At 55.3% G+C, this 26,389-nt stretch overlaps 1 protein-coding gene across 2 annotated transcripts in view; it reads right to left on the reverse strand.

The window, feature by feature from the left end:
* The window catches only part of Unc5a (unc-5 netrin receptor A), a 57,366-nt gene that overhangs the window by 7,870 nt on the left and 23,107 nt on the right, over positions 1 to 26,389 (reverse strand). Inside the window, exons 2-7 of one of the 2 annotated variants that reach the window (XM_041660462.1) lie at positions 7,422 to 7,643; positions 2,737 to 2,880; positions 2,397 to 2,500; positions 2,075 to 2,255; positions 1,305 to 1,472; positions 561 to 725 (exon numbers count right to left, since the gene is read on the reverse strand). In XM_041660462.1, coding sequence (XP_041516396.1) covers positions 561 to 725; positions 1,305 to 1,472; positions 2,075 to 2,255; positions 2,397 to 2,500; positions 2,737 to 2,880; positions 7,422 to 7,643 — 984 coding nt within the window. The remainder of the gene's footprint in view (positions 1 to 560; positions 726 to 1,304; positions 1,473 to 2,074; positions 2,256 to 2,396; positions 2,501 to 2,736; positions 2,881 to 7,421; positions 7,644 to 26,389) is intronic. The other variant, XM_041660463.1, reaches the window with a different exon arrangement.

Genomic DNA, 26,389 nt, shown 5'->3' on the forward strand with positions numbered 1-26,389 from the left:
AATTCCAAGGCTGTGGGAGAGCAGATGGGTGTACGTGAGTCAAGGTTCACTTCTGTGCATGGCTCAGGAGGAGGGTGATGTGAGCATGTGAGCATGTGGATGGGGTAGGGGCAAAGGGGACCCCTGGATCCCAGGCTCTGGAGAGGCACAGTCTGTGGCAAGGCCACCGCCTCTAGGGCTGGACAGGGGCAACACAGTCTACGGCAAGGTCACCACCTCTAAGGCTGGACAGGGGCAACACAGTCTACGGCAAGGCCACCGCCTCTAGGGATGGACAGGGGTAACACCCAGTCTACGGCAAGGCCACCACCTCTAGGGCTAGGCAGGGATAACACAGTCTATGGCAAGGTCACCACTTCTAGGGCTGGACAGGGGTAACACCCAGTCTATGGCAAGGTCACCATCTTTAGGGCTGGGCAGGGATAACACAGTCTATGGCAAGGTCACCACCTCTAGGGCTGGGCAGGGATAACACAGTCTATGGCAAGGTCACCGCCTCTAGGGCTGGGCAGGGGTAACTCTGGCACACTGATGTGGCCCCTGGGGCAGAGAAGACTCACTGTGCATGCAGAGGTCACTGGTACAGTTGCGGGTATCCAGGTCGGCACCCCGACACTCCTCACCTCCATTCCGGGGTGCTGGGTCAGAGCACTCGCGGCTCCGCCAGTGGGTGCAGTCAAGCCCACAGGCTGACCACTTACTCCATGGACTCCAGCTCCCATCCACTAAAGAAGAGAGACATAGGCAGAGGGCAGACAGTACCATCAGCTTAGGAAGCTGGCCCGGGGTAGCCTGCCTGGGTGCCCCACTAGTCATCTGGACTAGGCAGGACAAGCTGGCCTGGACTCAGGTACAATGCCAGCGTCAAGCTCTCCAATCTGCAAGACCTTGAACTGTCCAGCTAGCCTTGATGACACATGCTAATGGCAGGGAGGCGCGATGATGCCAGGGGCTGCTTGGCTCTCCCCACCCAGGGAGGCTGTCCTGGTCCTGAGGTGGTAAGGGCAGTTAGTCACATGACTGCCCTTCTGGTCCCAGGCACAGGTGGATTGTGCAGCCCCAGGCTGAGCCTAGATCCTGTCTTCAGATTGCATCCTAGACCCTACATTGAGCCCAGGCCTGGGCACAGACCGAGCCCTGACTCTGACCACACTGCACCCTGATCCCCACCTCAGACTGAGCCTGGCCCTGCGAGGCGGGCGGGTGGGATGGAGCCATGGGGGGGCAGGCTGGTGGGTGCGATGGAGCCAGGCCACGGAGATGGCGTGGTGAGGAACGATGCAGGAGGCGGTGGCCGCTGGTACCTGGGCACAGAGTGGCGCAGGCTGTTTTCTGGACATTCTGCCCCTCACAGAAGGCGCCCCCGTTGAGAGGTGCCGGGTTGGTGCAGCTCCGGCTCCGTTTCTGCCAGCCGCGCCCACAGCTGGCGCTGCAGACGGACCACTCAGTCCACGTCGACCACCCACCGTTCACTGGCCGGATAGAGAAGGACTGGGGTCAGGGAGCGGGGGCTTCCTCAGACATGCTGGTCCAAGGGATGGGGCAGGAGGGCAAAGGGCCTGTGAGCTGGGAGTGAGCGGGCCACTGTGCTGGGGGATGCTGAGGAGGGCCAAGCCCAGGCTGCTGACCCTGAGGCCTGGAAGCACCTTCAGATACTCTATTCTCTTGGCAAGTGTCAGGGCAGCCAGGCTAAACTGTAGCTCACAGAGCACCTCCAGCTGGAACCCAGCTTCCTGAAGGGGCAGATCATGTGTGACCTCTCTCTGCCTGCTCTTGGGGGTCCCAGTTTATGTGACTCTACTCGTTCTGGGGCCTGAGAAGCACAAGGATGACTTGTTTAGTTCCTCTGAGCCTCATCTTGCCTCTTCACCTCTTGCACTGTGTGCCCCATTCACCAGTGTCCGACACTTGTCCCCTCCCTCTGCCCAGACATACCTCTGGCCTCTTTCCTAGTCAGGACACTGTCTGGTCAGCCTGGCCCTTGCTCCATGCCTTGCCATCCTACGAATCACACATCACTTCCCTGATGGTACCTCAGTACCTCTTCCTATGACTGGGGAGCCCCAGGACCCACCATAGACAACGACAGCAGCAGAGGCACTGCGGCGTCGGGCCACGATGTTCTTGGCCACGCAGGTATAGTTGGCAGTGTCGGCCAGGCGGGCCTGCCGCACCACTAGGCTGTGCTCCCGTGTGATGTACACGTTGGGGTCAAGGGAGGGATCCACAAGGTCCTCATTTCGAAGCCACTCCACCTGGGGAGAGAAGCCATGCTGGCCTGACCAGGCGACAGAGTGACCACTGCGGAGGTGGCAGCCAGGAGCCTGGACTTCAGATGAGATAGGAGGTCTGGGGGCCCTGGGACCCTGTAGAGTGGGTCCTGCAGCCCCACTCACCTCAGCTGGGGGGATGCCTTCTGGGGGGCGACAGGGCAGTACAATGCCCTGCTCCAGTGATACTTCTTTGGCCAGTGGCTCCTGTTCAAAGTTCTTGCGCAAATCTGGAGGAAGAAAACAGTATCCTTAAATGTCTGGCTTAGCCCAACTGGCTCTTGGCCCTTGGTCCTGCAAGAACCATGATCTGTGATGGAACAAAGTACAAGTTCACAGGGGACCACGGGGAGAATTTATGTCCCCAGACATCTCCTCCACCCATCAAGGTAAAGCTGTGACCTCCAGGAAGCCTGCCATCCCCTCTCCAGGGGATACCCTCGAGGGTCCGCTCTTGTAGACTCACAGGCGATCCGGATGTAGGCCTTCTGACTTTTGGTAGTACCCGAGGAGCTCCACGCCACGCACTGGCACCAGTATTCCTCCAGCCCGAACACTTTCTCTACCTGCTGCCTCGAGACATTGATACGAACCTCCATGGTCGGCAGCCCTGCTGGTTCAAGGGTTATAGTGAGACTCCCTGTCCTAGACGGTTGGCACCCTGCACCACTGACAGCAGTTTGTGGACACTGTGAGCCCCCCTCGGTCTGGAGGGGGCTCCAGCGTGACTAAAAGGGATGCTGACATATCTCCTGGACACACGGAGTATGGTTGCTAGGACTTCCGTTGTTCTACTTTGTCATCTGAGGCCTGTGTCCAGTAAGTCACTGATGGAAAATCTCTGAAGTTGGGAGCTTTGGTCAGCAGGTTTTGGCCTCTAGGAACCCCTAGAGGAAGGGTGGAGCAGACAGGCTGAGCTCTGTAGGCACAGGAGGGTAGGGAAGTCTGCTAACCTCCCTGGAGGGCTAGCAGGTAGATCTGACAGGTGATAACGAAACAGCTATTATCATTACTCTGCTAGGCAGGATGGAAATAGACTCCCGGGACTCAGGCTTTCCCACAGGCTAGGGTGGTATCTCACTCACGCTGCTCCCTCCCCTGGAACTGTTCCAACTCTGCTCCATGGGGGTGCCCCACTCTGGATAGAGCAGCAGGTGCAGAGAACACCTGATCTGCCACAAGCACCAGGGTGGTCTGAATCCAGTGTGGTCTATGCTCTACAGACGCCTGGGGTGGCCTAAGTGTGATCATCCATCCATGGGTGTGTGTGTGTGTTACAGTATAAGAGGGCAAAGGTCAGCAAGTAAGGGTGAAGAGGGCTGGTGGCTGGAGGAGTCTGGATGTGCCCAAAGAAACCCTTCTGCCACCCCACTCAGATCCCCACCTTCTGCAGTATCCAGAACCAGGCAGTGGGGTGCTTAGGGGAGGGGGACCAGTCTCTTTGACAACCCAGAATAGAGGATGCCTGGGTCTCCATGCCACTTCCCACCCCTAGTCTACAGCCAAAACCGCTGTCCCAGGAGTGAGAAAAGACTGTTTGTTTCCAATTTCTCCTCCTTCTGACCCCAATTTCCCTTGGGTCACTGGCTTATCAGAAAGAGAGAGAGAGGCCAGCCGCCAATGTGTTTCCATTGTTAACAGAGAAATTCAATTAGGGTTGCATTGCAGGAGCAGGGAGCCCAGCTGAGCCAGCCAGCCTGGGAGACTGTTTTCCTTCTTCATTTCTCTAACATGTCTCCCTGACCCCTTCCCAGACCCTCATGGAGTCTCTCCAGCTGTAGCACTGGGACCAGATGTTTCTATCGCTCATCCCATCCCCGGGCTAGTTCTTAGAGGTGTGTGTGTCCGTCCACAGTCTCCTCTGGCTTCTATGACTAGTAGGCAACCAATCTCTGTTGCGGACACTTTCTCCTGCTGTTCCTACTCTCTTGGGTGTCGGGTTGGGTGGGGCTGAGAACCAAGGTGCCTTTCACCGGGCCTGGGCGCCTCAGCTATCTGTCAAGCACATGCACACTTGGGGCTTCCAAGCCGGGCTCATGGTGGAGCAGGGCCTCTTCTCCCTTCTTCTGTCTCAGGGTCAGGGATGGACCACCTCCAGAACACTCTGGCCTGTTCTGAGTGTCCTGGGGAGGGGGGGGCAGGCCTACTGATGGCCCCCAAGCCCCTGACTTCCTCTACATGGAGGTTATTCACCACCTAGGGGAAGCTCAGCTTGGGAGCCACAGCACTAAGCCAAGTACTTTCTTTGTTTTTCTGTCCTCCTTCAGCCCCCTCCCCACATCTTCTTCCTGCTGCCGTGAATGGAGGGGTGGGGGGCGTTCATCCACAGTGACCTAGCTTCAGGCTGCACCTTCAGCTCCACAAGCTTTGAGAGCTGAGGGGAGGGGGACACTAGACCCTGCCCTGCCTTCCAGGAGCTCGTTAAGGAGCCTGGTTCCTGGGAGCGGATCCTGACTAGGAAATATGAGCGGGTGCCTAGACTAGGGCTGTGTATGTGTATGAATGCAGAGCGCACGCATGGGAACCCGCAGTGGGGACTTGCTGAGTGCTTCTGGGAGGCGGAGGGTTAGCTGGGCACTCTGAAGTCAAAGTGGGGTCCTTCTATCTGATTTTAACAAGCACCCAGTTTAACAATGAATTATACTCTGTACCAGAGGCCAGTGCTTTTACAGATTCCAGGCTTCCCCTGGCCTCTGGATGGGAAGCGAAGGCAAAGGATGGGCATTTGTCCCTTGTGAGAGTCTCTCCTGTGCCACTGTAGCCCTTACACATGAGTGACCAGGGCTCAGGTCTGCGTGGACTGCTAACTCCTGCCACACCTGTCTGACCAGACCAGTTCAGAGTCTGGTATGTGTACTTGCAAGACACTTCTTGCCATGGCCTCTGTGCATAGTTAGGGAAAGCCTTTCTCCTAGCCTTGTGGCACTCTGATTCATAGCTGAGAGAAAATTAACTCGGGGAACTCTAATGTGCTGGCCATTGGGGGCCTGAGCCTTGAAGTTCAAGGCAGAAGAGGGACCTGGTGGTTATGTGGGGTAAGTCCCCATGATTCTGCTTCTCTGTTTATGTGGAAGGACAGACAGCACAAGCACCAATGGGAGTATGGGGTGGGGACTGTCCATGTGTGTGCTGCCAAGGTGCAAGGTTGCTCAGTCAGAAAGGGCCAGGGTCTCAGGCAGACAATGCGACAGCAAGATGAGGGGGGATGGACAGGTCCACGGCAGTGCTCATGATGACATAAAGAGGTACCCTGCCTATGCAATTACAGTTTCTCCTTCAACCTGAAAAGGCCGTTAACCTCCAGTCTACAGATTAAAACACTGCTTCGGGGTTTGAGGGTGTTTCCTGCAGTTCTCATGCCCAGATAATGTGGGTTCTGGAGGTGCACCCACAGTCAGTAGGCCATCAGCACCACTAGTCTTGGGAGCTACTGCTACTATCAAGACCTTTCTTGAGCTATGCTCCCCAGCTTCCTCCTGCAGGCGGGAGTCAGCAGTCTGAGAGCTATGGGGGCCGAATCTTTAGTACCTAGCCTGGCACAAGAGTATGCAATGAACACTTGGGGGTTTGCAGGAAGGAAACGGCAAGCAGCAGGTATGGATACAGTCGGATCAGTACAGAATGCAGCGCTCAGCCAGGAGTTGCTAACCTAAGGAACAGGCCAGGGGAGTAGAGAATCCTTAGGACCTCTGCTGGGGGGCTGAGCTGGCACAGGGTAGGGAGGAATCCCACCTCTGTGAACTCTGGTGGCAGGTGATGTGTATCCTCTTCGTGGGCTAGGAGACCTGATTGGAGCCCTCTGGGGGTCCTGGGCAGGTCAGGGTCAAGGCCTCGCTCGGTCTCCTCTGTTGACCAGACTGCTTCCGGGGACTAGGTTATGCTGTCTGAATCCAGGGCTCTTCAGCTTGCATTCACAATAGCAAACACTTCTGACTGTCCTCCCAGGCCGCAGCTCTCCTCTAGAGCTCCTCCCAGGGCAGCCACCACCCATTCCCACTTCCCTGCAGCACAGGCCACACTCTGGGTCCCCTTCCTGGGTCCTGATCCCAGAACTGCTTGTCTGGCTGGCTGGCACTGTGGCTCACCCTCATGCTGGTGGCCTACACATCTCAAATGGGCTGTCTCCTGGGGTGTATGCTGTATCGTAGGCTGGCTGAGGCTGTGGTGGAAAGAGATGCAGGCCTAAGCCAGAAGGCTCCATGTGTGTTAGTGGCCATTAGTATCAGTTCTGTTCGTGTTAGTATGGCTGCCTCTGTGGCCCTATGTGGCCTCTGTGGCCTTTTGAGGAGTACTGGAAGCCAGTGCAGGGCTCTCGACCCACCTGTCACCTGAGACCGGGGCTAGCGAGGGGCAAGCTGCTGTCCTACAGGAGGGTAAGTACTTCTTGGTTTTGCCTGCTGCTCTTAGAGCCCCTCCACCCCTGTCAGCTGAGTCCCCTTGGGTCTGCTTCTGTCGGCCCCCATCCTGTGTCACCCACGGTTCTGGTCACGTCACTCTGCGGTCTGAAGTGCCATAGGTCAGTGGTATTCCTTGGGTTCTCTTGTGTGCATGGCTGGCCTTTGTTTGGGCTATGTCCTTGGTCACGGTATTTTCACCTCTTCTCTCTCTGGCCATTTCCAAGTTCTCCCTCACTTAGCCTCCCCGGAGGAGCATGCCTCAACTCTGCTCTCCTCTTACTAAGAAGTCAGCTACTGCCTGCCTTTCTTGGGGGACTGTGTCCCCAGCAGAGGGACTGTGAAATGACACAAGTGTGCTTGAACAGAGAGCAAAAAACAACCAGAGAATGCGTTCTTATCGTGTGGTGCCTACTCAGTTCTACCCTGTTTCTTTGCAGGCGCCTCTGGATAGGCTTCCCTGATTTTGTTAATTGCTGGGAGACCCTGGGGCATTTCAGTGGATGAATGTGTGTGTGGGGGCTTCCCTCCTACGTCCCAAGCTAATGGTCAGGTGACATCCCAGAGAAGACCTTTGTATATTCACAGAGTGCCAGGTGTGGGGGTTCTGCCTTCCCTGGTGATCTAGAAAGGAACTAGCCAGGAGGCAGCTGCACCTGGTCCTGCAGCTTGCAGGTGCTCACGGACCCTCAGGGCCAGCTGCTGTCTTCCAGTGACCACAGCTGCCTTCCATCCAGGGACCACATCCAGGACTCACCGCTGCTGCCGTCAGTGCTGCGCTCGATCACGTGATCCACCTGGCGTACCCACTCCCCATTGCACTTGAAGAAGATCTGGGTGGCGGGCACAGCCTTACACACCAGCAGCACGGGCTTATTCTTCACAATGTACACGTCCTCGGGCTCCACCAGGAAGTGGGGAAGCAGATCTGGGCTGCCACCAGGCACTGGACTGGCCACTGTGGCACTCTGCTGGGCACCTGTGGGAGGAGGACGGGAAGAAGTAAGTCGGGCCTTTCTGAGACCGGCCGAGGCAGCTGGCGTAGCAAAAGCCGGGCTTTGGGTGGGACCAAGGGAATAACTAAGTGCAGGCTGAGCCACTGACATTTCCTAGCCTGTGTCCTTATCTGCAAGTTAGCGTAAGAAAGGACCCATGACCTTCTGAAGACGCGGGTCGCCCAGCGTGGCTAAGGCAGGTATCAGCACTCAGGGAGCCTTGGACATAAGACAGCAGTGAAAACCCCATATTCTCCTAGGAGAAGTTTTGGGATTTGGCCCTGCATGCCCGTGTCCCAGCAGGTCTAGGTGAAGGTGGAGGGCCCTGGCAAGTCAGATAGGTGCCATTAAAGTACCAGGTGAGTGGAGAGAGGCAGGGGAATGTACCCAGGATGGAATTTTGTATGGTAACAAGGGGGTGGACTGGGGGAAAGGGTTGGTGAGGATAATGGGGGGCATGTTAGGGTGGATGCCAGAAGAGTCTTCCTGGAAGTTCCAGGCCCTGAGCCACTTCCCATCCACTCCAGGAGACCTGAATATGGGTTTCCTTCTAATTTTAACTCAAACCTACCACCAGCCCCCAGGTCATTTGTTACTAATTACATGGGTAATTGGCTCTGAGGCATGGGTGGAGGTAAACCCCCCAGAGCAGTCTGAGATGTCTGTCTACCAGAAGGACCCCCGCCCCAAAGGGTGGGGTGCCGATCACTGAGCGGCCCCAGCTGGCCTGACCAGCCCTCAAAGTTGCAGCAACTTCCCACCAACACACACATCAATAGGGCCTCTAGGCATAGAAAGTGGGGTCACTCCCAGGAAGTGTATTCTGTTCCCCGGTACGGGTGACCTTGGGAAGTTAGGTGAAGTCACTAGCTTTGCATCTGTGAAATGGGGTCACTCCAGTGGTTCGTGGGGGTTCTGCCTAAAGAGGCAGGCTGCTCTGAACAGCCTCCTCAGGAAGATGGAGGCTGTCAGCACAGTCCTCTGCCCCTCCTCCAGACCTCATTCCTTCTTTTAAGTCTCCCTTGCCCCTGCCTCCCTGGCCCCTCGGCTGCCAACCTGTTCTTCCCCACTCCCCCCCCCCCCCAACATTCCTCCGGCACTGTAATCAAGGCAAGAACACAGACAGGCAGGGAAAATGGAGTTGCCCTTCCCAGACCACCCTCTGTCGAGCCTATTAGGTCCCAGAACGTGGAAGATTAGGACAGATGGGGGAGAATCCAGACCTTATGCTACCAGATGTGAGACCCCAGCAGAAGTCCCTTCCCTAGAACCCCAGCTCTGACCCTGCCCTCAGGAGGACCACCCTCTGACCCACTCAATCATCTCTCTCTCTCTCTCTCTCTCTCTCTCTCTCTCTCTCTCTCTCTCTCTCTCTGTGTGTGTGTGTGTGTGTGTGTGTGTGTGTGTGTGTGTGATGGTGGGCGGTGCTGGAGACTGAGCACATGCTCCACCCTTAAGCTCCACCCACAGCCTTCAAGCTCAGGGAATGCTTGAAGTCTGAGTCTGGCTCACTGGTGCATTTTAAGGCGCATGCAGACCTCTGAGGTCTGGAGAGTAAAGGTGCGGGGGGGGGGGGGGCTGGGGGCTCAGGAGGCAGCTCTAGAACGTGGGTGTATGTAAGTGAGTGCTGGCAGACATGCTAGCCTCTCAAGACATGAGATTGGACAAGCCACAGCACCTCAGTAGCCCCAGAACTGCACACATGAACAGCCAAGCTAGCCTCAAGGCAGGGCCCTGCGGAGCCACCACAGGTCTTCAGGGCAGGTCTGGGTCGGCTTCTGCAGACCTCCCCTTAACTGGCGGAGGCTCAGCATCATAGCTGGGGCCTGTCTCTTTGATCAGAGCTGGATGGGCACGGGTCCCCCGTGGGGTGTGAGGCAGGGAGTGGGCGCTCAAGTCTCCCGCCTCTCTATCGATCAGCGCGACAAGCCCTACTCACGTCAGCCGCCCGCTGAACCCAGCACAATCCCTCATGTCTGCATTTAACTGCTAATGAAAAATAAATGTACTGTGACCAATAAGGGACATAGCTCACTTCTCCAGGGCCTCCGTCACGCCACTCTGGTGTGGTCTCCCTTCCCCTTCTGGGGTGAGGGTATTTATCAGGAGGCCCCAGGGGTCCCTTCCAGGCTGTAGCCCTGTCCTCTGTCAAGGACACTTATGGGTGAGTGGTGTATTTGGGCCAAGTCCTCTAGGGACAGCAGGGTGCTGTCTGGGTGCTCAGAACTGGTTTCTCTCTTGGTAGCCCCCGTGGTGGGCATCTGCACACTACCCCTTGCCCATATGTTCCTGAGAGTTCTCATACCTGAACTACACTGCACATAGCATGGACAGCCTTAGCCGCCTCCTGCCACGGTGTGGGCCAACTACACTGAGCACTTTCTCTATAACCCCTGCCATCAAGGACGGGACCCAGCACTGCAAACTCAGACCCAAATGACCTAGGACCCTGCTATGAAGCACTTGACTTCTCTAGTTGGTTCAGACATCCCATTCCCTGCTGCCTCAGCAGGCCTGCTGGTTCTGCTTCCACTGTTTGCCTGCTTGAAGGGGTGTCTGAAGATGGGGGCAAGACCCTTGGCTGGCGGCAGCCCTGAACATTCCATTCTGGCATCTGTCACCCCTCCCATTTGGTTACAGAGAGGCCTATTCTTAAGTACTGACTTCCCACCTCCCACGCCCACCTCAGCCTGAAGACTATACATCCTGCCCTCTGCACTGGGGCCTACCCTCACTGCCATGGCAGCTCTCACCACAGGAGACACAGGTGGGTGGTCAAAACTTCTGTCCTCCCCAGCCAGTCCCCCAGTCCTGGTCCCTGCTGTCTGTCTGTCTCAAAGCTACTTAGGATAGGTACTCACAGTGCAGACTGGGGATGGATACCTATTGCTGTCACCCCCAAAGATGCTGAGGACCAAACATGGGGCACACTTTGACTGCAGGAGGCTCCTGGAGCTGCATGGGAGTGGACAAGTGTGGGGCTCACTGCCACATCTGGAAGCCTGCTCAGCCCAGTTCCTCCAACCTGGGCTTTCCCACCCACAGGATGAGAACCAGTAGCCTTCTAGGGCTGCTGTGAGGCTGTTAGGCTGTGGTCACCAGGGACTGCTGGCCAGGTACGTGGGATGGTTTAGCCCTGAAGTGAGGAGTTGTCCCTGCTTCTCTCGAGAGAGTTTGGCTGCTCACTTTGTCAGAAGCTGGCACTCCTGCCCATGCTGCCCCCAACAAGACAGGAGCAACACCCTAGCAGTCCCCTTCACCATGTCTACTTGGGGATGAGGGGTGAGCATGCGTCTACATGCATGTGCAAGTGTGTGTACATGAAGAGACAGGCTGGGGGCCAGAGGGTGGTAGCTACAAACAGGAAGAAAACTAGATGAACCCCTAGGGCCAGTGGCACAAAGAGACAAGAGAGTCCTGGGTAAGGGAACCTGCTACCTCTTCTGTGATGGGAAATGAACACTTATTTGGCACACCCAGAGGCCATTCCGGGCTTGGAACCCTGCAGAGGCAGGCAAGCAGCCCTCTCCGAGAGGCTTGGGAAAACAAAACCCAGTTCAAGCACTGCCCATACCAACAGGAGTGTGGGAGAAGGGAGAGGTGATACTTCAGATGGGGTAGCAGGGACCCAGAGGGAAGCAGGCTCAGGAGGGGATTTTGAGCCATGGCCAGGTTAAAGAGTGCTTAGGTTTAAAAGGGTATAGTAAGGGTACAGGAAGTAACTGGGCTTGCTTGAGACCAGCATGGTCAGAGCAGAAGGACTGGGGGCGTGTGTATGTGGGTGTGTGTCACAAAATTGCAGAGGAAGAAGAAATAGAGGACTTTAAGACCCAGGAGGAACTTGGGGTTTCACATGCAAAGACAGTACCTTGTGGGAGGGTCTTGGGGGGAGGGTAGGCATGGATGTGTACAGCAGGTGCCTGGCCCATTTAGTCCCCCTGGGATGTATCAGTGAAGTAGCCTGCTGGGGTCTCAGGTCCACACTGTCACGGGGATTAGTTTAACTATCAACGTTCCACAATTGAGAAGCTCCTGGGAGATAGTCTTGATGAGGGATCTTCTAGATAAGGTTGTCCTTGGACACGTCTGTGGGGGGACTGTCTAGATAAGGTTGTCTGTGGACACGTCTGTGGGCACTGTCTAGATAAGGGTGTCTGTGGACACGTCTGTGGACACGTCTGTGGGCACTGTCTAGATAAGGGTGTCTGTGGACACGTCTGTGGACACGTCTGTGGGCACTGTCTAGATAAGGGTGTCTGTGGACACGTCTGTGGACACGTCTGTGGGCACTGTCTAGATAAGGGTGTCTGTGGACACGTCTGTGGGGGAGGATGCAACCCACCGAGGGCAGCACCATTCTCATGGCAGGGCATTCCGGACTGTATGAGAGCAGAGAAAGCTGGCTGAGCATTCCTGTATTCTTCTCTGCTCTTGACTGATGTCACGTGATCAGTTGTTTCAAACTCCCGCCACCTTGATTTCCCCACAATAATGGACTGTCACCTGGAGCTGCGAGCTAAAGGGAAGATGCTTTTCATCTTGACATTTTTATCACAGCAGAGATGAAGTCAGGACAGTCACCCACCTGAGCATCTGCTCCATCCCATGAGCCTCTTTCCAGGATACAGGCTCCACATAGAACTGTGGTGGGTTTGACTGCGTGCTTCCTCTCTTCAGACCATGACTCCCATGGGCAGGAGCCCAGGTCTGGCTTAGATGGCTGTAAAGTCTTTACTGAATGACCCCAATTCTCCCTAAAAATTAAAAGCTGTGCAAGGTAGCTTCTACAAGAAGACCCAGAGAGCGGGCAGAGAAGCCCACCGGCAGCTGCAGGTCCCCAGGGTCCCTCACTGCAAGATACTCAGTTCTACTCAGGTACGTTGGACATGTCTCTGCGTGAAGCTGAGCTTGACTTTCCTCACTGCTGTGGGGAAGATAAGAGCTTCCTGTGTATCTCAGAGGCCCAGGGTGGGTGTGAACATGCTTTCAAATGTTTTATTTTTAAAAGTACCACGAAAATATGAGGTGCGATTAATCAAAGCTATTAGTGAGGTTGCATTTACTAAGTAAGGCTTCATCCCAGCCAGCACGGTAGGAGGGGCGGGGGCAGGATGTCACCTGGCCTCCCACAGCTGCAGCCAGAAGCGAGCTCTTTCACCAGCACAGCCAGCACCCTGCTACCTCTTCCTACCACCCGCTCCTTCCATCCTCCCAGCACCCCTGGGTGAGGCGAGCACAGCCAGAGCCAGGGGCAGGATGGCCAGCTGCTTTTCTGCCCCGCCCCTTGGCAAAAACATAGACTGGGTCTGAAGGGGGGGGCTGTTCCCCAGCCCCGTGTGTTGTGCCCCTCAACTGCTTTGAGCTGGGGGAGGGGCTCCCAAAGGCTTATTCATAGGTGACAGCTCTTCACAGGTCTCTCTGGCCTGGGTGTCTCAGCTCCCCAGGCAATGTGGATGCCCAGGAAGGCAGGCAGCGAGAACTGCTTCAGGAAAATGTTGCCTTTGGTCTGTGGCTTGAGCTTCCCCTCTGGCCTCACCTAGGGGACTCCCTCTACATCAGGTGGCATCTTGACAACTTGGAATCCCTCAAGGGCTTTAGCACATCCTGTTCCAGGCTCTGCCTCCGTCCAACATTCTGGCTGACAACACCTGTTTTTCTTCCAAGAAAGCCAACACTCAGCATGCCACGTGGCTGACCGTACTCCACCCTGCCTGGCTCCTGGTCCTACAGATCCCTCTTTGCAGAGATGGGAGTCCGATACCTTGGCAGGGATGAGGGACAGATTCAGAGCTCTGGGTGGCCCTGGAGTCACTCTGTTACTCCCACAGCAGAGGGCCAGCCCTGCGTGCCGTGTCTGCCAGAGCAAGGCCAAACACAAGGTGAGGTCTGAAGCAGTAAACTGGAGATGGCAGAAGGCCAGACAAGTGGACGTCTCAGCAGCCACTGAGGCCTGGAATTCCACCAGGCCTGAGTTAAAGGTAAGGCTGGGTTCCCAGCCAAGGTGGCCAGTTCTTTCCTTAGCTGAAGCCACCTGAAGTCAGGACCCTTTGCCCCACTGAGCTATTTGCACATCTCCTATCTTCTGGAGGCTTCTGCTCCACCTGTAATGCCTGCTCAAACTTCCCTTCTTGCCAGAAGTTTTCCTGACCCCAGACAGTGCCGACCACACTCCTCTGAGCCCAGAGACAACAACCATATAGCCAGTTTTAGGTATGTCAACGCCTCAAAGCCAGTGACAGGAGTGTTTTTACCTCCTACCTATCTCCAGAGCCAAACCAGTGTCCGACACATAGCAAGCGCCCAGAGAGGGTTTGCTCAATGAATGCTGAACTCATTACCTGGGAAAGGGCCAGCGCCCAGAAACAAAGGGCAGGAAGTAGAAAGCGCAAACTCTCTCTCTTCCCTTCCAATCAATCAGCAAATCAAGCAGTTCCCTGGGAAGACAAATGGCTTCCTCAGAAAACAGAAGTGAGCTCTGGGGAGGCAGAGACCTTCCTGTAGGGGGAGTAGTCTCCAGACCATGAGCCACTGGGCACGGCAGAGAAGTGCAGAGAGGTACAGGAGCAAGGGGGGCTGCAGACATGCAGGGTTTGGATTCCTCTAGGCTTGAAACAGCTTCAAGACTTATTTCAATTATTATTTTTTTTCAAATTCCGTAATGGGAAGTTTGCCTACAAAGGCCTAATATAGAAGGATACATACATTCTGGGAGGAGGGGAGGAGAGGTGAGAGGGAGCCGGGAGAGAGAAAGCACAGGCAGAAGGGCAGGAGAGGGAGGTAGCAAGTCCCCTACCCCTGCAGACTGCAGGTCTGGGAAGGGGGGCACGTGGGGTTCCAGGCGGCAACTCAGAGCACTTGTCTGAAAGCGAAGACAAGGTTCCCGAAATGCTCCCTAGAAACCTAGCAGCCCTTGGCACTGCCCACTAATTGCTTCAGTCTGGCCGCAGCCTAGAAAGAGCCACATCTCCCCATCTGTGAAAGGACGCGCAGTGGTGACCCCACAGGAGGAGGCAGGGTCAGAGCAGTGGCCCCCTTGGTCATCTGTCTCTCCAGCAGTAGCTCCTAGCCACCCAGGACTCCCTGGGGGACAGGTCGACACCCAGGCTGTGGTGACAGCGTGGTCCCTTCCATTTAGCATCATGCACAAGGAAGGGACGGGAGTGGAAGAGACCCCACAGTGTCTTGGAAGGTATGGCTGTTCCCGACCTGCTCTCAGACACATGTGTGCACACACTCTGGTTTCCATGGTAATATGTGCATGGAAGGTGTCATAGAAGCAGAAGCCACCATTCCAAGATTGGAAGAAAGTCACCCTCGTCCCCAGTGGGTTCCAGGGGCTTGGACACAAGGAGAGCCACAACCATGGTGAAGACAAGCAGGCAGACTGCATGCCAAGGAGGAGTGTGGCCTTATGGACTAGCTCCAAGGATGGTGGCCAGACACCCTGCCCTGGCTGCTGCAGACCAGGCATGCTGGCAGCTGCACTGCAGTCCTAACTGCCTCCTGTTGCACAGAAGAGAAATGCACGTGACAGCAGCCACATACCCCGCAAGTATGGTAGTTACAACATGGGCATTTCCTCAGCCTGGCTCTGCCAGAACCACCACCTCACCCTCCTCACCCGTCTCTCGAACTCACCAAACTTACTCCACCACTGGGCCTTTGCACATGCCCTGTGTCCCTCTTCCCAGAGCTGCCCCTCTCAGACCCTCAGCCTTAGCTCTAGTGTCACCTCCTCCGGGAGTCCCCATGGCCACACTGTATCTGCTGCCCGGTCTACTCTGCAGGTACCTGCTACAACCTGAGGTCCCCTGTTCTTTCTCGAACTGAGGCACACAGCAGCATCCACTCAGCACCCACCGGGGGCCTGGCAAGGAGTACAGTGTGCCGTGCCGTGTTCAGGTGTGCTGACGAACTAACCAGGTGTTCCAACTCTATCCAGCACCCCCCTTTGAGTGACATGGCTGTCATCACTAGGAACCTGAAAGCTCTGGGGGAGCTGTGATGGGACGGACCCTTGGGCCCTACTCAGGACCCCTGGCCCCTGCCAAGGGGCCTTGCCTCAGGCCTGAGAAATAGTTAATAAAACTGAGGTCTAAATAAGCATTTGATTAACAAACGATAAAATAGCTATTGTGTCCCTGAATTAAGCTGTAATTGTGGTTGATAATTGGCTGGTTAGAATTTAATAAGCTACAATTAAATAGAATGGAATCCGGGGTAATTATGTGGTCACAGAGCCCGGGAGAAGGGGGGAGAAGGGAAAGAGGAAGGAGACTTTTTCCTGCTTTGACTTTGCCGGTGGCATGCGGCTGTGGGCCTTCTAGTTTTCATGGAGGTGGAGGTGGTGAGGGCACGCATGCCTGTGGACAGTGTGTCCTCCTCCACCCGTCACCTGGCAATGGCGGGCCCAGGTCCCTCATCACTACTCAGTGCAAGGCGGCCCATGAGTCTTGCCAGGGCGATGGCAGCTTCAGCTGAAGGAGACATAAAAGAACTGGCTGGCATGGTTCCCTGCGGGGCGGGAGGCCAGGAGGGTGCTGGGAACATCAGAGAGGAGGGAGGCAGGCTGGAGAAGAGGGAGTCCTCTTGTCTGTCTAGTGACTGCTCAGAACCAGAGAGGGAGAGCCACCCATTCAAGGTCACACAGCCAGCAGCTGAAGAGTGAGGGCATCCTCACACTGCCTATGGATTAGAGGCAACTCCACTGGCCTCCCGGCTAGAGGGTGTCCACCCCCTGTCAGCACCCAAGTACCCCCCTACCTTTAATTCACCAGGTAAACTTACTTACAAGCTAAGAAAGGATGTGAGTAGTTCCAAAAATGTGGCACAGCCCGGTGTGGCCATCCCACCGCAACCAGGTGTGGCCCTTGGCAAGCGCACAGGGTTGATGGATGGCCACTGCCTATGTGGCTGTTTATGACCCCATCAGCGTCTTTACAATGTTGCTGGCAGTTAATTTAATTAAATACCCCATCCTGGATGTGATGGCGTTTCATATCTCACGGGCTTAACGGAGCTCGGCCAGAGCGGCTCTGGGGCTGGGCTGGGACTGAAGGCTGCAGACACAAGGTGGGTCACAGTCATCAGCCCAGGGATCCTGTGCAACCCTCCAGGACGGCAGTCACCCTGCATCCAGAAGTCGTGACCACAGCATGCTGCCTTCTCATTTCAACCCCCAAGGAGTCCAGGAGGCAAAAACCTATCATTTTCACTCTGCAACTTACAGGTGAAGAAACTCACGTCCAGGCTAGTGAAGCACCGATTCCTACCTGGCAGGCAAGGGGCTCACTGGGGCAGGAGTGGTCAGCAAATCTTGTATGTGGAGCACGGCTAGGGTCGGGTCTTGCCCCGGGGAGTGGTCTAGTCACCATGGCAGGAAATCCTGGTACAGCCCCCAGAATCACGTCTGCTGTGTATGACCCATGGGCCCACCGTCCGCCTGAGCCATGCCCACGCCAGACCATGGACCATCTCATGGGACCACATCTCCAGCTCACCGGCGCTCCAGTTCTCAGAAGTTAAATCCTGGACCCCACTCTTAATATAGGAAGCAGTCCGAGGAAACCCAGACACTATGGTGGGCTGAGCTCCTACCCATGGCTTCTCAACTGGCTCCCCAGCTCCTGTCATGGAGCACAGTCTAAGACAGCCCAGGAACTCCTGACAGTCTTAACTTCCCCAGGACTTCCTGTCAGCTCAGTCACCAGCTCCCAAGGCACCTCAAGAAAATCCAGGACTCTGCCCACCTGCTGGTCTCGCCCCATCTGCCTTTAAGCCTCTCTCCTGCCTACTTCTCCACTGCTGCCAGGCCACCCAGCCGACCTCATCTTCTCCCCCTTACCTCAGCTATAACCCCAGGGCTGCAACCTCACAGGCCAGAGACCTGCTCCTCCCACTCCTGTGCCATCTGGTGCAGGCCCAGCCTCTGCAAGCCCTCCACCCTACAGGGCACACATGCTTCCAGCCCCACGAATTCCCAAGTCACATGACCTCCTGTGGGCCACCCCTCCTGGGTATAAGAGGCTTGTTCTTGGACCGTTCATGGGCGGTCAGAGGCCAGCTTGCAGGTGGTGGCCTCCTCCCTCAGACTACGCACCTGTACTGGCTGGTTTTTATGCGTCAATTTGACACGAGCTAGAATCATCAGAGAGAAAGGACCCTTGGTTGAGGAAATGCCTCCATGAGATCCAGCTGTAAGGCATTTTCTCAACTAGTGATCAATGGGGGAGTGCCCAGTCCACGGTGGGTGGTGCCATCCCTGGGCTAGTGGTCCTGGGTTCTATAAGAAAGCAGGGTGAGCAGCCAGTAAGCAGCTCCCATCCATGGCCTCTGCATAAGCTCCTGCCTCCAAGTTCCGGCCCTGCTTGAGTTCCTACCCTGATTTCCTTCAGTGATGAACAGCAATGTGGAAGTGGAAGTCAAATAAACCCTTTCCTCCCCAACTTGCTTTTTGGTCATGGTGTTCCACTGCAGCAATAGAAACTCTAACTAAGGAGCAGGGCAGTGGTGGCGCACGCCTTTAATCCCAGCACATAGGAGGCAGAGGCAGCTGGATCTCTGTGAGTTCGAGGCCAGCCTGGTCTACAGAGCTAGTGCCAGGACAGGCTCCAGAACTAAGACACACCCAGATCCCTGCCACTCCTTCTCTGCAGTGTCCTGCTCAGGGGCTGGAGTTTGGAGGTCAGTGACAGCAGTTTCCTTTCGGCTCCGAATCTGGCCTGGCCACTTTGGACCTGGGTGGCCCAGCACTCGGCTGAAGAGACAGAGTGAGGGGTGCTGTGCCCACCCTGGGGTCAGCTCAATCCAGCAATGGCCACCACTCAGGCAGGCTGGCTGAGACACTGGAAAGCAACACTGGTGTGGAGCCTCCCACAGTAGAACGCTGATGAGTGATTTAAATATTTTAGACATTGTGTTGGCCAAACAAGCTGGCAGGCCAAAGCCCGACGAGACAATGCCCAAGGTCTCTCAGCTTTACAAATTAGGGTCACAGCAGGGCAAGGGGAAGTCCCCTCCCTGACCGTGAGCCTGTGTCACACACTCTGGCTCTGTAATCACTCCAGTGCTCAGTTTCTTTCTCCTGGCCAGCACTCACCCTCCTACCTGAACCTACTTTCCCAGCCTTCAGTGGATGCCCTGAGGCCAGGCACCTGCCATCCACAGGTGCCTGGGGCTTCAGTGTGATCAACTGGTGCCTACCTTTACCTGAGGCCTGAGACATTGTCCCCTATAGAGGCCGAGGGACCTCAAGAGCCAAGTGATGCTCTGTCTGGGAAAGGAAGAGGCAGGGAGTGGCCTGGGCTGGCTGACTTTCAGTCTGTGCTTCAGACTGCAGCCAAGGAGGGAGCAAAGGCTGCTGCAGACAAGTAGAGGCAGTGGGAGCAGAGGAGGGAAGAAGTCCAGGCCTGGCTCCAGTCTTGGCCATGGCCATCACACCCCTGACAATATAGTAATGAGCCCTCACCCCATTTTAATTATCTGCTGTCCAAATAATTACCAGCTTGTTTATTTCACTTAACGGCAGCCGTGCTTTTTCTCCCAATATTGATTTCCATGTTTTCCTGGTTGGTTCATTATCTTTCCTAGCATTTAATAGGCTCCTGAGGTCTTGGAAGAAGAACATGGAGCTGGAGGAAGCAGAGAGAAGGAGCTCAAGGGAGCATGGAGGAAGAAGAGAAGTGGGCCAACCCTTACTATGCAACCCGAGGTTAGCCACTGCCCCTCTCCGGGCCTGAGATCCCAGAACCCTCATTCCTGCCACACCCTCTCATCTTGATGCAGTCAGGGTGGAATCCCCCACCCCACCCCCGCCACCCCCAGACATGGTTTCTCTGTGTAGCCCTGGGTGTCCTGGAACTCACTTTGTAGACCAGGTTGGCCTCAAACTCACGTAGATCTGCCTGCCTCTGCCTCTGAGTGCTGAGACCAAAGGTGTGCGCCGTCACCCCTGGGTGGAATGCTTTAAAATGAGAGAAAGGAAGGGAAGAGGGGGTGGCAAAGCTGATGTGCCCTCCTGGTCAAGAGCCTCTAAAGGGACGGCAAGAAACAGAGTCAAGGGGAAGAACAGAGACTCCTGGAGAAACAGTACCAATGCCAAACGGGGTGGGCGCCTGGCTTCCTCCTGTCCCCCTAGGAGACTCCACCCCCAACCTTGCCCTGAGTCTGTTCCCCATCCTTGGCTTCTGCCTCACCTTGCTTGTCATCACCATGGAAACACAGGCGATGCTATGATGTCACATGGTTGTAGAAGAACAGCCCATTTCTCTAGTTTGGGGGTGGGGGTGGAGCAGGAGAAGGGAAGGTCAGGACCTCTTTTGGTGAAGATTTAGAACTTTCCAGAAGAGGTCATGTGCTTTTTAATAAATCACTAATAATTGTATGAATATTTAAATCTTAACACAAACCTGCAGTGGGTCCGGTGAGACCCACCCCCTATGTATGTATTTATGGCTCTCTGGCTGGAATATATGAAAGTTGGCATCAGTCTCGTTGAACTGCTGTTTTGCTGCAGCTAATGGATAATTGGGAATGAGAGGTGCTATCCATGGATATAAATTACCTACAGTAAACTGAGGGAATTCACGGAGAGTTTATTATCAATTATCTCTTGCTTGTTCCCCTTAAAACGAACTTTAAGTATATTAATGAGAAAATTTACAGGTCTTAACGAAATGGGGGAAGTGTAAAGTGGCTGAGCCCCTTTCCCCAGCTTGGCCACCCTGGGATACTCAGCAGCCCACTCAGCAGCTTGGTCCCACTGTGACAAGCCGAGCCCTTCTCTTCCACCTGTCTCCCAACCCTGTCCCTAGAGAGAAGCTCTGGGGGGGGGGGGGAGGGGACAGCTTTAGGAAGACAACTATTTGTTCACCCAACAGTTCCCACCGGGGCCTGCTGCGTGTGGACAGTCAGGTTCAGGAGACTGAGGGCAAGGAGACCTTCATCTGCCCCCTCAGCACACTGTGGGCACTGCCATTGGAGCGGCACAAATGGAGTGTGGCGGGGGATGGGAGGGCAGAGAGAGAAAGAGAGGCCAGCTCTCCTTCCAGGCTCGAAAGCTGCTCCCTGAGGAAGCCAGGAGCAGAACCTTTGTGTATCCACCCTGCTCCTCAGTGTGTCTGCTCCCGCTGAGAGGCACTCCAGACACAAGCAGCCACAGGCTGGCTTGCTTCAAGGTCGGCTTGACCTCCTTCTGGTCCAGTTCACCGCCAGGCAGCCTTGGCTCCCTCAGGTCCTCAGCAGCAGGACAGCTGACTGTCCCTGCTGTCCTTGGCTTCTCCTGACACCAAACGTGGTGCTAGGCCCTGAGTGGCAGCCTGGAATTGTCATGCAGGGCAAAATCAGGTTTGATTTCTCCCTGGAGCCCACCCACTGGTAGAAAACAGACACTGGCCAGATCGGCAGAGCGGTGAGTCTAAGGTTGTAGCCTTGGTCAGCGTTGCTCAGGGACAGTACTGGTGGCAGCAGCAAATCCCTGGGGAACCCAATCTGGGTGCCCTGGGCAGGTCCCTACAGCAGGCACTATCAGACTGTAAAATGTTAGGGTGCAAGGCTCAGGGGTCTGTGAGGACGTCCTGCAAGGTCTCTGCCCATCCTGTGTCTGCATCCTTCTGAGGTGCATCTGCTCATCACTGAGTCACTGTCCCCACCTGCTCTGGGCTGACTGTTCTCTGAGGCTCCTCACGCCCAGCTGGCACCTCTACCTTTCCCTCCCTTTGCTCCTCGAGAACAATGGGCTTCACGAGGACGACAGAGCAGGACACTTTTCCTGTGTGGCTCCCCAGGAGCGGGTGTGTGATCAGCTTCTCACGTGCAAAGGCTGGAAACCTGCTCCATGTGGCTCTTGTTTACTTCGCTCCTGTCCGTTCACAGTCACTGAGCCCTTGCTCTCCCAGCTCAGTTCTGCCTCAGGGCCTTGGTATCTGCTGTTCCTTCTGCTAAGCATGTTCCTACATGTGTAGCTCCTAAAGCCCGCCCGCCCCCATGCACTTGTCATGTTTTCGTGCCCACCTTCCAGTGGGATCTCTGCTGAGCTTGCTTCTTTGCTGTCTGTCTGTCTGACTCACTTGCAACATGGCCAGGCAACCCACAGGCCCTCTGTCCGTGCTGCCAAGGGAACACATAGCTCCCTGGGTATTCCAGGCTCTGGGCTGCAGAGGGTTTCAGGGTACTTTTTGTCATTGGCAGGGATAGAACAACAGGCCCTATATGGGCTGTGGGGAGCAGACGGTGTTGGAGGACACATCAGGCTAGCTACTGCAGAAGCGAGGATGTGACATTTAGTGACCATTGGTGGCCACGACACTGGACATGGGAGAACAGAGAAGGGACAGGGCCCAGAGAAAGGGCAACAGTGTCCCACAGTTGCGGGTGGAAGGCTGCCTGATCTAGCAAGCCCTAGAGAGGGATATGGCTGCACGAAGCATCCTGGCATAGGTTTGAGGTTGGGTGAGGCAGAGCAGAGAGCAAAGATGAGTGTCATTCCCGGCTCAGTTGACTGAGTAGATGGCAGGGCAGCCAGGCATAAATAAACAGCCTATTGCGCATGTTGAGGGAGGTGAGGTGGGGCTCCTCTGGCACGCTGCAGAGGCACCAGTCTGCTCTGCTACAGACCTTGCGTGTAATGGCCTGCCAGCTGAGTGCACAGGTCAGGAGCCCACAGCTAGCACCGAGGTCTGAGGCTAAGAACTCTTGTGATGGGGTGAGACACTGAGCCACAGCGCCGTGGGTGCCTAACTCCAGTTGGACAGCTACAGCCTCGGGCTCCGGGGTCTAACCAACACACAGGACCAGGCAGACTCAGGGTCCAGGGTCTAACCACACACAGGACCAGGCAGCTTTGCACGAACATTGCTTCTCTGCCTCCTGCTGAGGAAACGAAAGGGGACTTATCCAGGCCCATGATCCCCTGACTTAGGTACAGCAGTCTGCCAGACTTCCGCTGGCCCTTCCAAAACCCTTTTGGAAGCAGTAGACACCTGTTCAGATCAGACATTCAGGGTCGTCCTTCTAGCTCTGTCTGGACACTTCAGTGGGAACGAACCATCCTTCCACTGTCTCAGGTGGGAACAAGGCAGGCCCTGGAAAGCAGAGCCACGTGGCACGGGGGGGGGGGGGGCAGGTGTGGACCCACAGTCATGACATGGAAGAGGACATTCCATGGCTGCTCCGCACTCTAGTGTCCCCTGGGATTCCAGGATCTGTCCTGAGGATCTGCTAATACCTGGGGCTCAGATCTGTCCTCTGACACTTGGACCCGAGTTTAGCTGTGTTTATTTTAAAAATGCCTTTTTCACCCCACCCCATCCTGGCGGCCTCCTGGGCTTAACTCTCTCCAGTCTCTACCTCATTTCCAGCCTCAGGGCCTTTCCCTGCCCCTCCCCCACCCCACCTCCCATCTCTGTAAATACTCCTCTCCTCTGTGCCTATAATTAGCCCCAAATAGAATAATTCATAACAAACTTTATTTCTTGTGGCATCTTTCTCGCTAATGTGTCACCGAGCGCCTCGCGGCATCAGCAGGAGGGAAGCCAGTCTCGAGGGGGAACGGCTGAGAGCCTTGCCCACCGCCAGCCGACACCCATCCTGCAACACCTGCCTTTTCTAGAACGTCACAGAAGCGGGCATATGTGCATGTGTAGCATGTGTTTTCTGTGTCTGGCTTCTGCCATTCAGCTGGGCTGTTCTCTGAGCACGTGGTGAACACCCTCCCGTCGCTGGGCAGTGATCTGGATGCAGGAGGATCTCCTGATTATTCTCTTGGGTTCTTTTACAAGCAACCACTGCCATGGTTTCTCTGGGAGTGGGGCTGCCAGGGCCCACAGTAAATATGCTGAATTAGTAAGTGACTTTGCCATGTGGTCTGTCGCTACTTATCGTGACATCTCAAACACTTCTCTCAACAGCTTTGACTCTTGCTATTCCCATTTTGCAGATGACAAACCTGAACTAGTGTTGGATCACACACAGCTAGATGCGGTGGAGCTGTGACCTGGACACTAGAGGACAGAGTCCCAGTCCAAGTTCCCCCAGAGCGAGATGTGCGTGTCAGACTCTGCCATGTCCCGGTCTGCCACCAGCATCCGTAATCGCCTTTGCCACCAAGACCTCCAAGGGTGGAAGTAAATCAGAGCTGACACTGCTTGCTATGTTAGTTTACCGTTACTATGAACTCTGAACCCCAGTGTTATAGGTTTAGATAAGGAGTCAAAAACTGCTTCTGGTGTTCCCACGACCTGACAAAGTATAATGAAGGCCTCGCTCAACCAAGCCACGCCCCCATTTTTGGTGAAGGAAGGGGTGGAGCTTCTTGGCTGGTGAGGAAACACAAACAAGAGAGCTAGCATGGGGGGCAGAGCTCTGCTCTGCTGGCTGGAGGGCAGCCGCCCTCTCTAGTACCCTGAAGCAAAATGGTCAAGGGACCATGGGGGCAAGTCTCCCCTCTGGTGCTCTTGTCCTGCACAGAAGAGGTTTCTCTGAAGCTGGCCTCAACTCAGTCAGTCCTCTCGGCTGAGATTCAGGTAGCAGACAAGTGGGGAGGCGAGGTGGAAAAATCTCCTTTGCCCTTGCAGGCAGCTTCCTCTAGGAAATGTCCCTGGGGCTCTAGGGAGAGAAAACCCAGCCAAGCACAAAGCCAACGACCCCTAGACATGTCCTCCTGGGGGTGGGAAGAGAAGGCGAGGAGAGGTGGGTTATCCTCTCTGGAGCCTAGGAGCTCAGAGGAGAAAGTGAGCGTGGGCTCCTTAGGGAGGCTGCAAGACTGGCTGTTGGGAATGAAGGATGGCACTCTTGTACCCTGTTCACCACCCAGCTCCTGTCTCCACGCCCCTCCTGACCCTCCTCCCTCTGACACTCAGTTCCTCCTTTCCCTTAGACCCACAGGCTCCTTCCCACACTCCAGTAACACCGTGGTGCCATTCTGTGGAAGGAAGCAGAGAAGCCACAGCACGAAACGGAACCTCACCTCCTGGCTCCTCTCTCTTGGCTTCCCCACTAAGTCTTCTCCAAATGCTTCCCCCATAGACTGGGTCACCTCCTCCATGCACCCCCTCTAGGCAGCATCAGGGGCAAGAACTCCACTCCCAGGCCAGAGCAAGCCCAGGCTGTGTGATCTAGCCACAGCACAGCCTTCCACAGCACCTTCTCGGGGTGCTGTCATCACACCCAACCAAGCTAGTGTGACTGTGCTCATCCATCGCCCCATCCCCGGGACGCATGTCCCCTCTCCTTGCTGCTTGAAGACCTTGTTGCCACAGCTCAGGGTTTCCTGGCTCTTGGTGCATCTTCCTCCGATGCCCCTGTATCTAAGCAACCCAGTTTTACCTCCATCTCCCTAGACAAGTGCTAGTGGTTTGGAGGATGCGGCAAGGATAGGGACGGAACAAAGGAATGTCCAAATACAGTGCTGTGGGAGCCGAAGAGGTAGCTGGGCCTCAGGAGCAGACACAATATCAGAGACAGTGGCAAGGATGACCTTGTATGGAGAGCACAGGGTGTCAGCAGGTGGGGTGGCTGACAGGGCTAGTCAGGCAGGGGTCAGAGAAGGGGACTGCAGGCTCAGCTACTGACGCCTTAGCTACATCCCTGGCCTCCACTCTCTTTTCCCCACAAATGGCAACTCCATTTTCTTTGAGGGTCTGCCACTGTTCCATAATTAGCCAACTGGCTTGGATGAAACCTTAAAAGTTCCAGGGTGCATCCTGACTGCCTCCAATCAACTCTGTCACTTGTCTTAGGAATGGCAATTGACTGAAAGGGCATAGAAAGCAGCGAATGAAGTCCTGGGAGTGGGGTTTAGAGCTGAGAGCTGGGGCTGCTGCAGCCACCCTGTCACCAGAAGGCATGGAGTCTGGGGGCCAAGGGAACAGTCCAGAGTGACTGAGTCTGTGGGTCTGGCTGTCCCCAGTCTGCCACACCCGTGGGCTTTTCAATTACAAGAATCAAAAATACCCACTTACTGTTTAAGTCTATGTGAGTTGACTTTTCCATCACATTGCAGCCAAAGGATTCTTAACTGAGAACCTAGATTGTCTAGAAAGCAGGAACTATGAGCAGAGAGACAAGAGACCAACCTGGCAAGACAGATCAGAAAGGAACTTGAATGATGCTATTTCTTCGGGCACCAGGGAGTCAGAGGCCTTCTTTGTAGGAGAGTAGCTTCCTGGCATCTGATATCAGAATGAGCCTCGCCATCCCCTTCCTGACTAGCCTCTTGGTAGAACCAAGCACTAGAATTGGGTTTGCTAAGAAACTGTGGTAACAGTACTGGTCCATTTTTCTGATTACTGTAACAGAATACCTGAGGCAGGCTAACCTTATAAAGAAAAGAAGTTTACTTTGTCCACAGTTTTATTTTTGCACAACCGAGACTGAACTCGGGGCTTTGCACTTGCTAGGGAAGCATTTGGCCACTGTGCATCCACCCTTTGCCCACGATTGTGGAGGCTGAGAAGCCTTCCTGGTCCTTGGGAACAAGAGGTCAGGTCACCAGACGGAGCCAGAGCACTGGGGAGGGAGAGGCTTTCTCTTCTTATCACCCTGTGTGGGAACTAAGGGGTCTGTGAACACTACTTTAATCTCATCTGAGAGCAGAGCCTCCAATATACCAGGGACATCCCCCCCCACCACCACTGCACTGAGAACCAAGCCTCCAGCATGTCAGTCACTGGGGACACTTGAGCCATACCCAACCACAGCAGTCACTTTGCCTGGGACAAGATCTGAGAGTTTC

This window comes from Microtus oregoni, unplaced genomic scaffold (assembly GCF_018167655.1).
Source record: "Microtus oregoni isolate MIOR12 unplaced genomic scaffold, Mior012 000011F_ref0000422, whole genome shotgun sequence".
NCBI lineage: Eukaryota > Metazoa > Chordata > Mammalia > Rodentia > Cricetidae > Microtus > Microtus oregoni.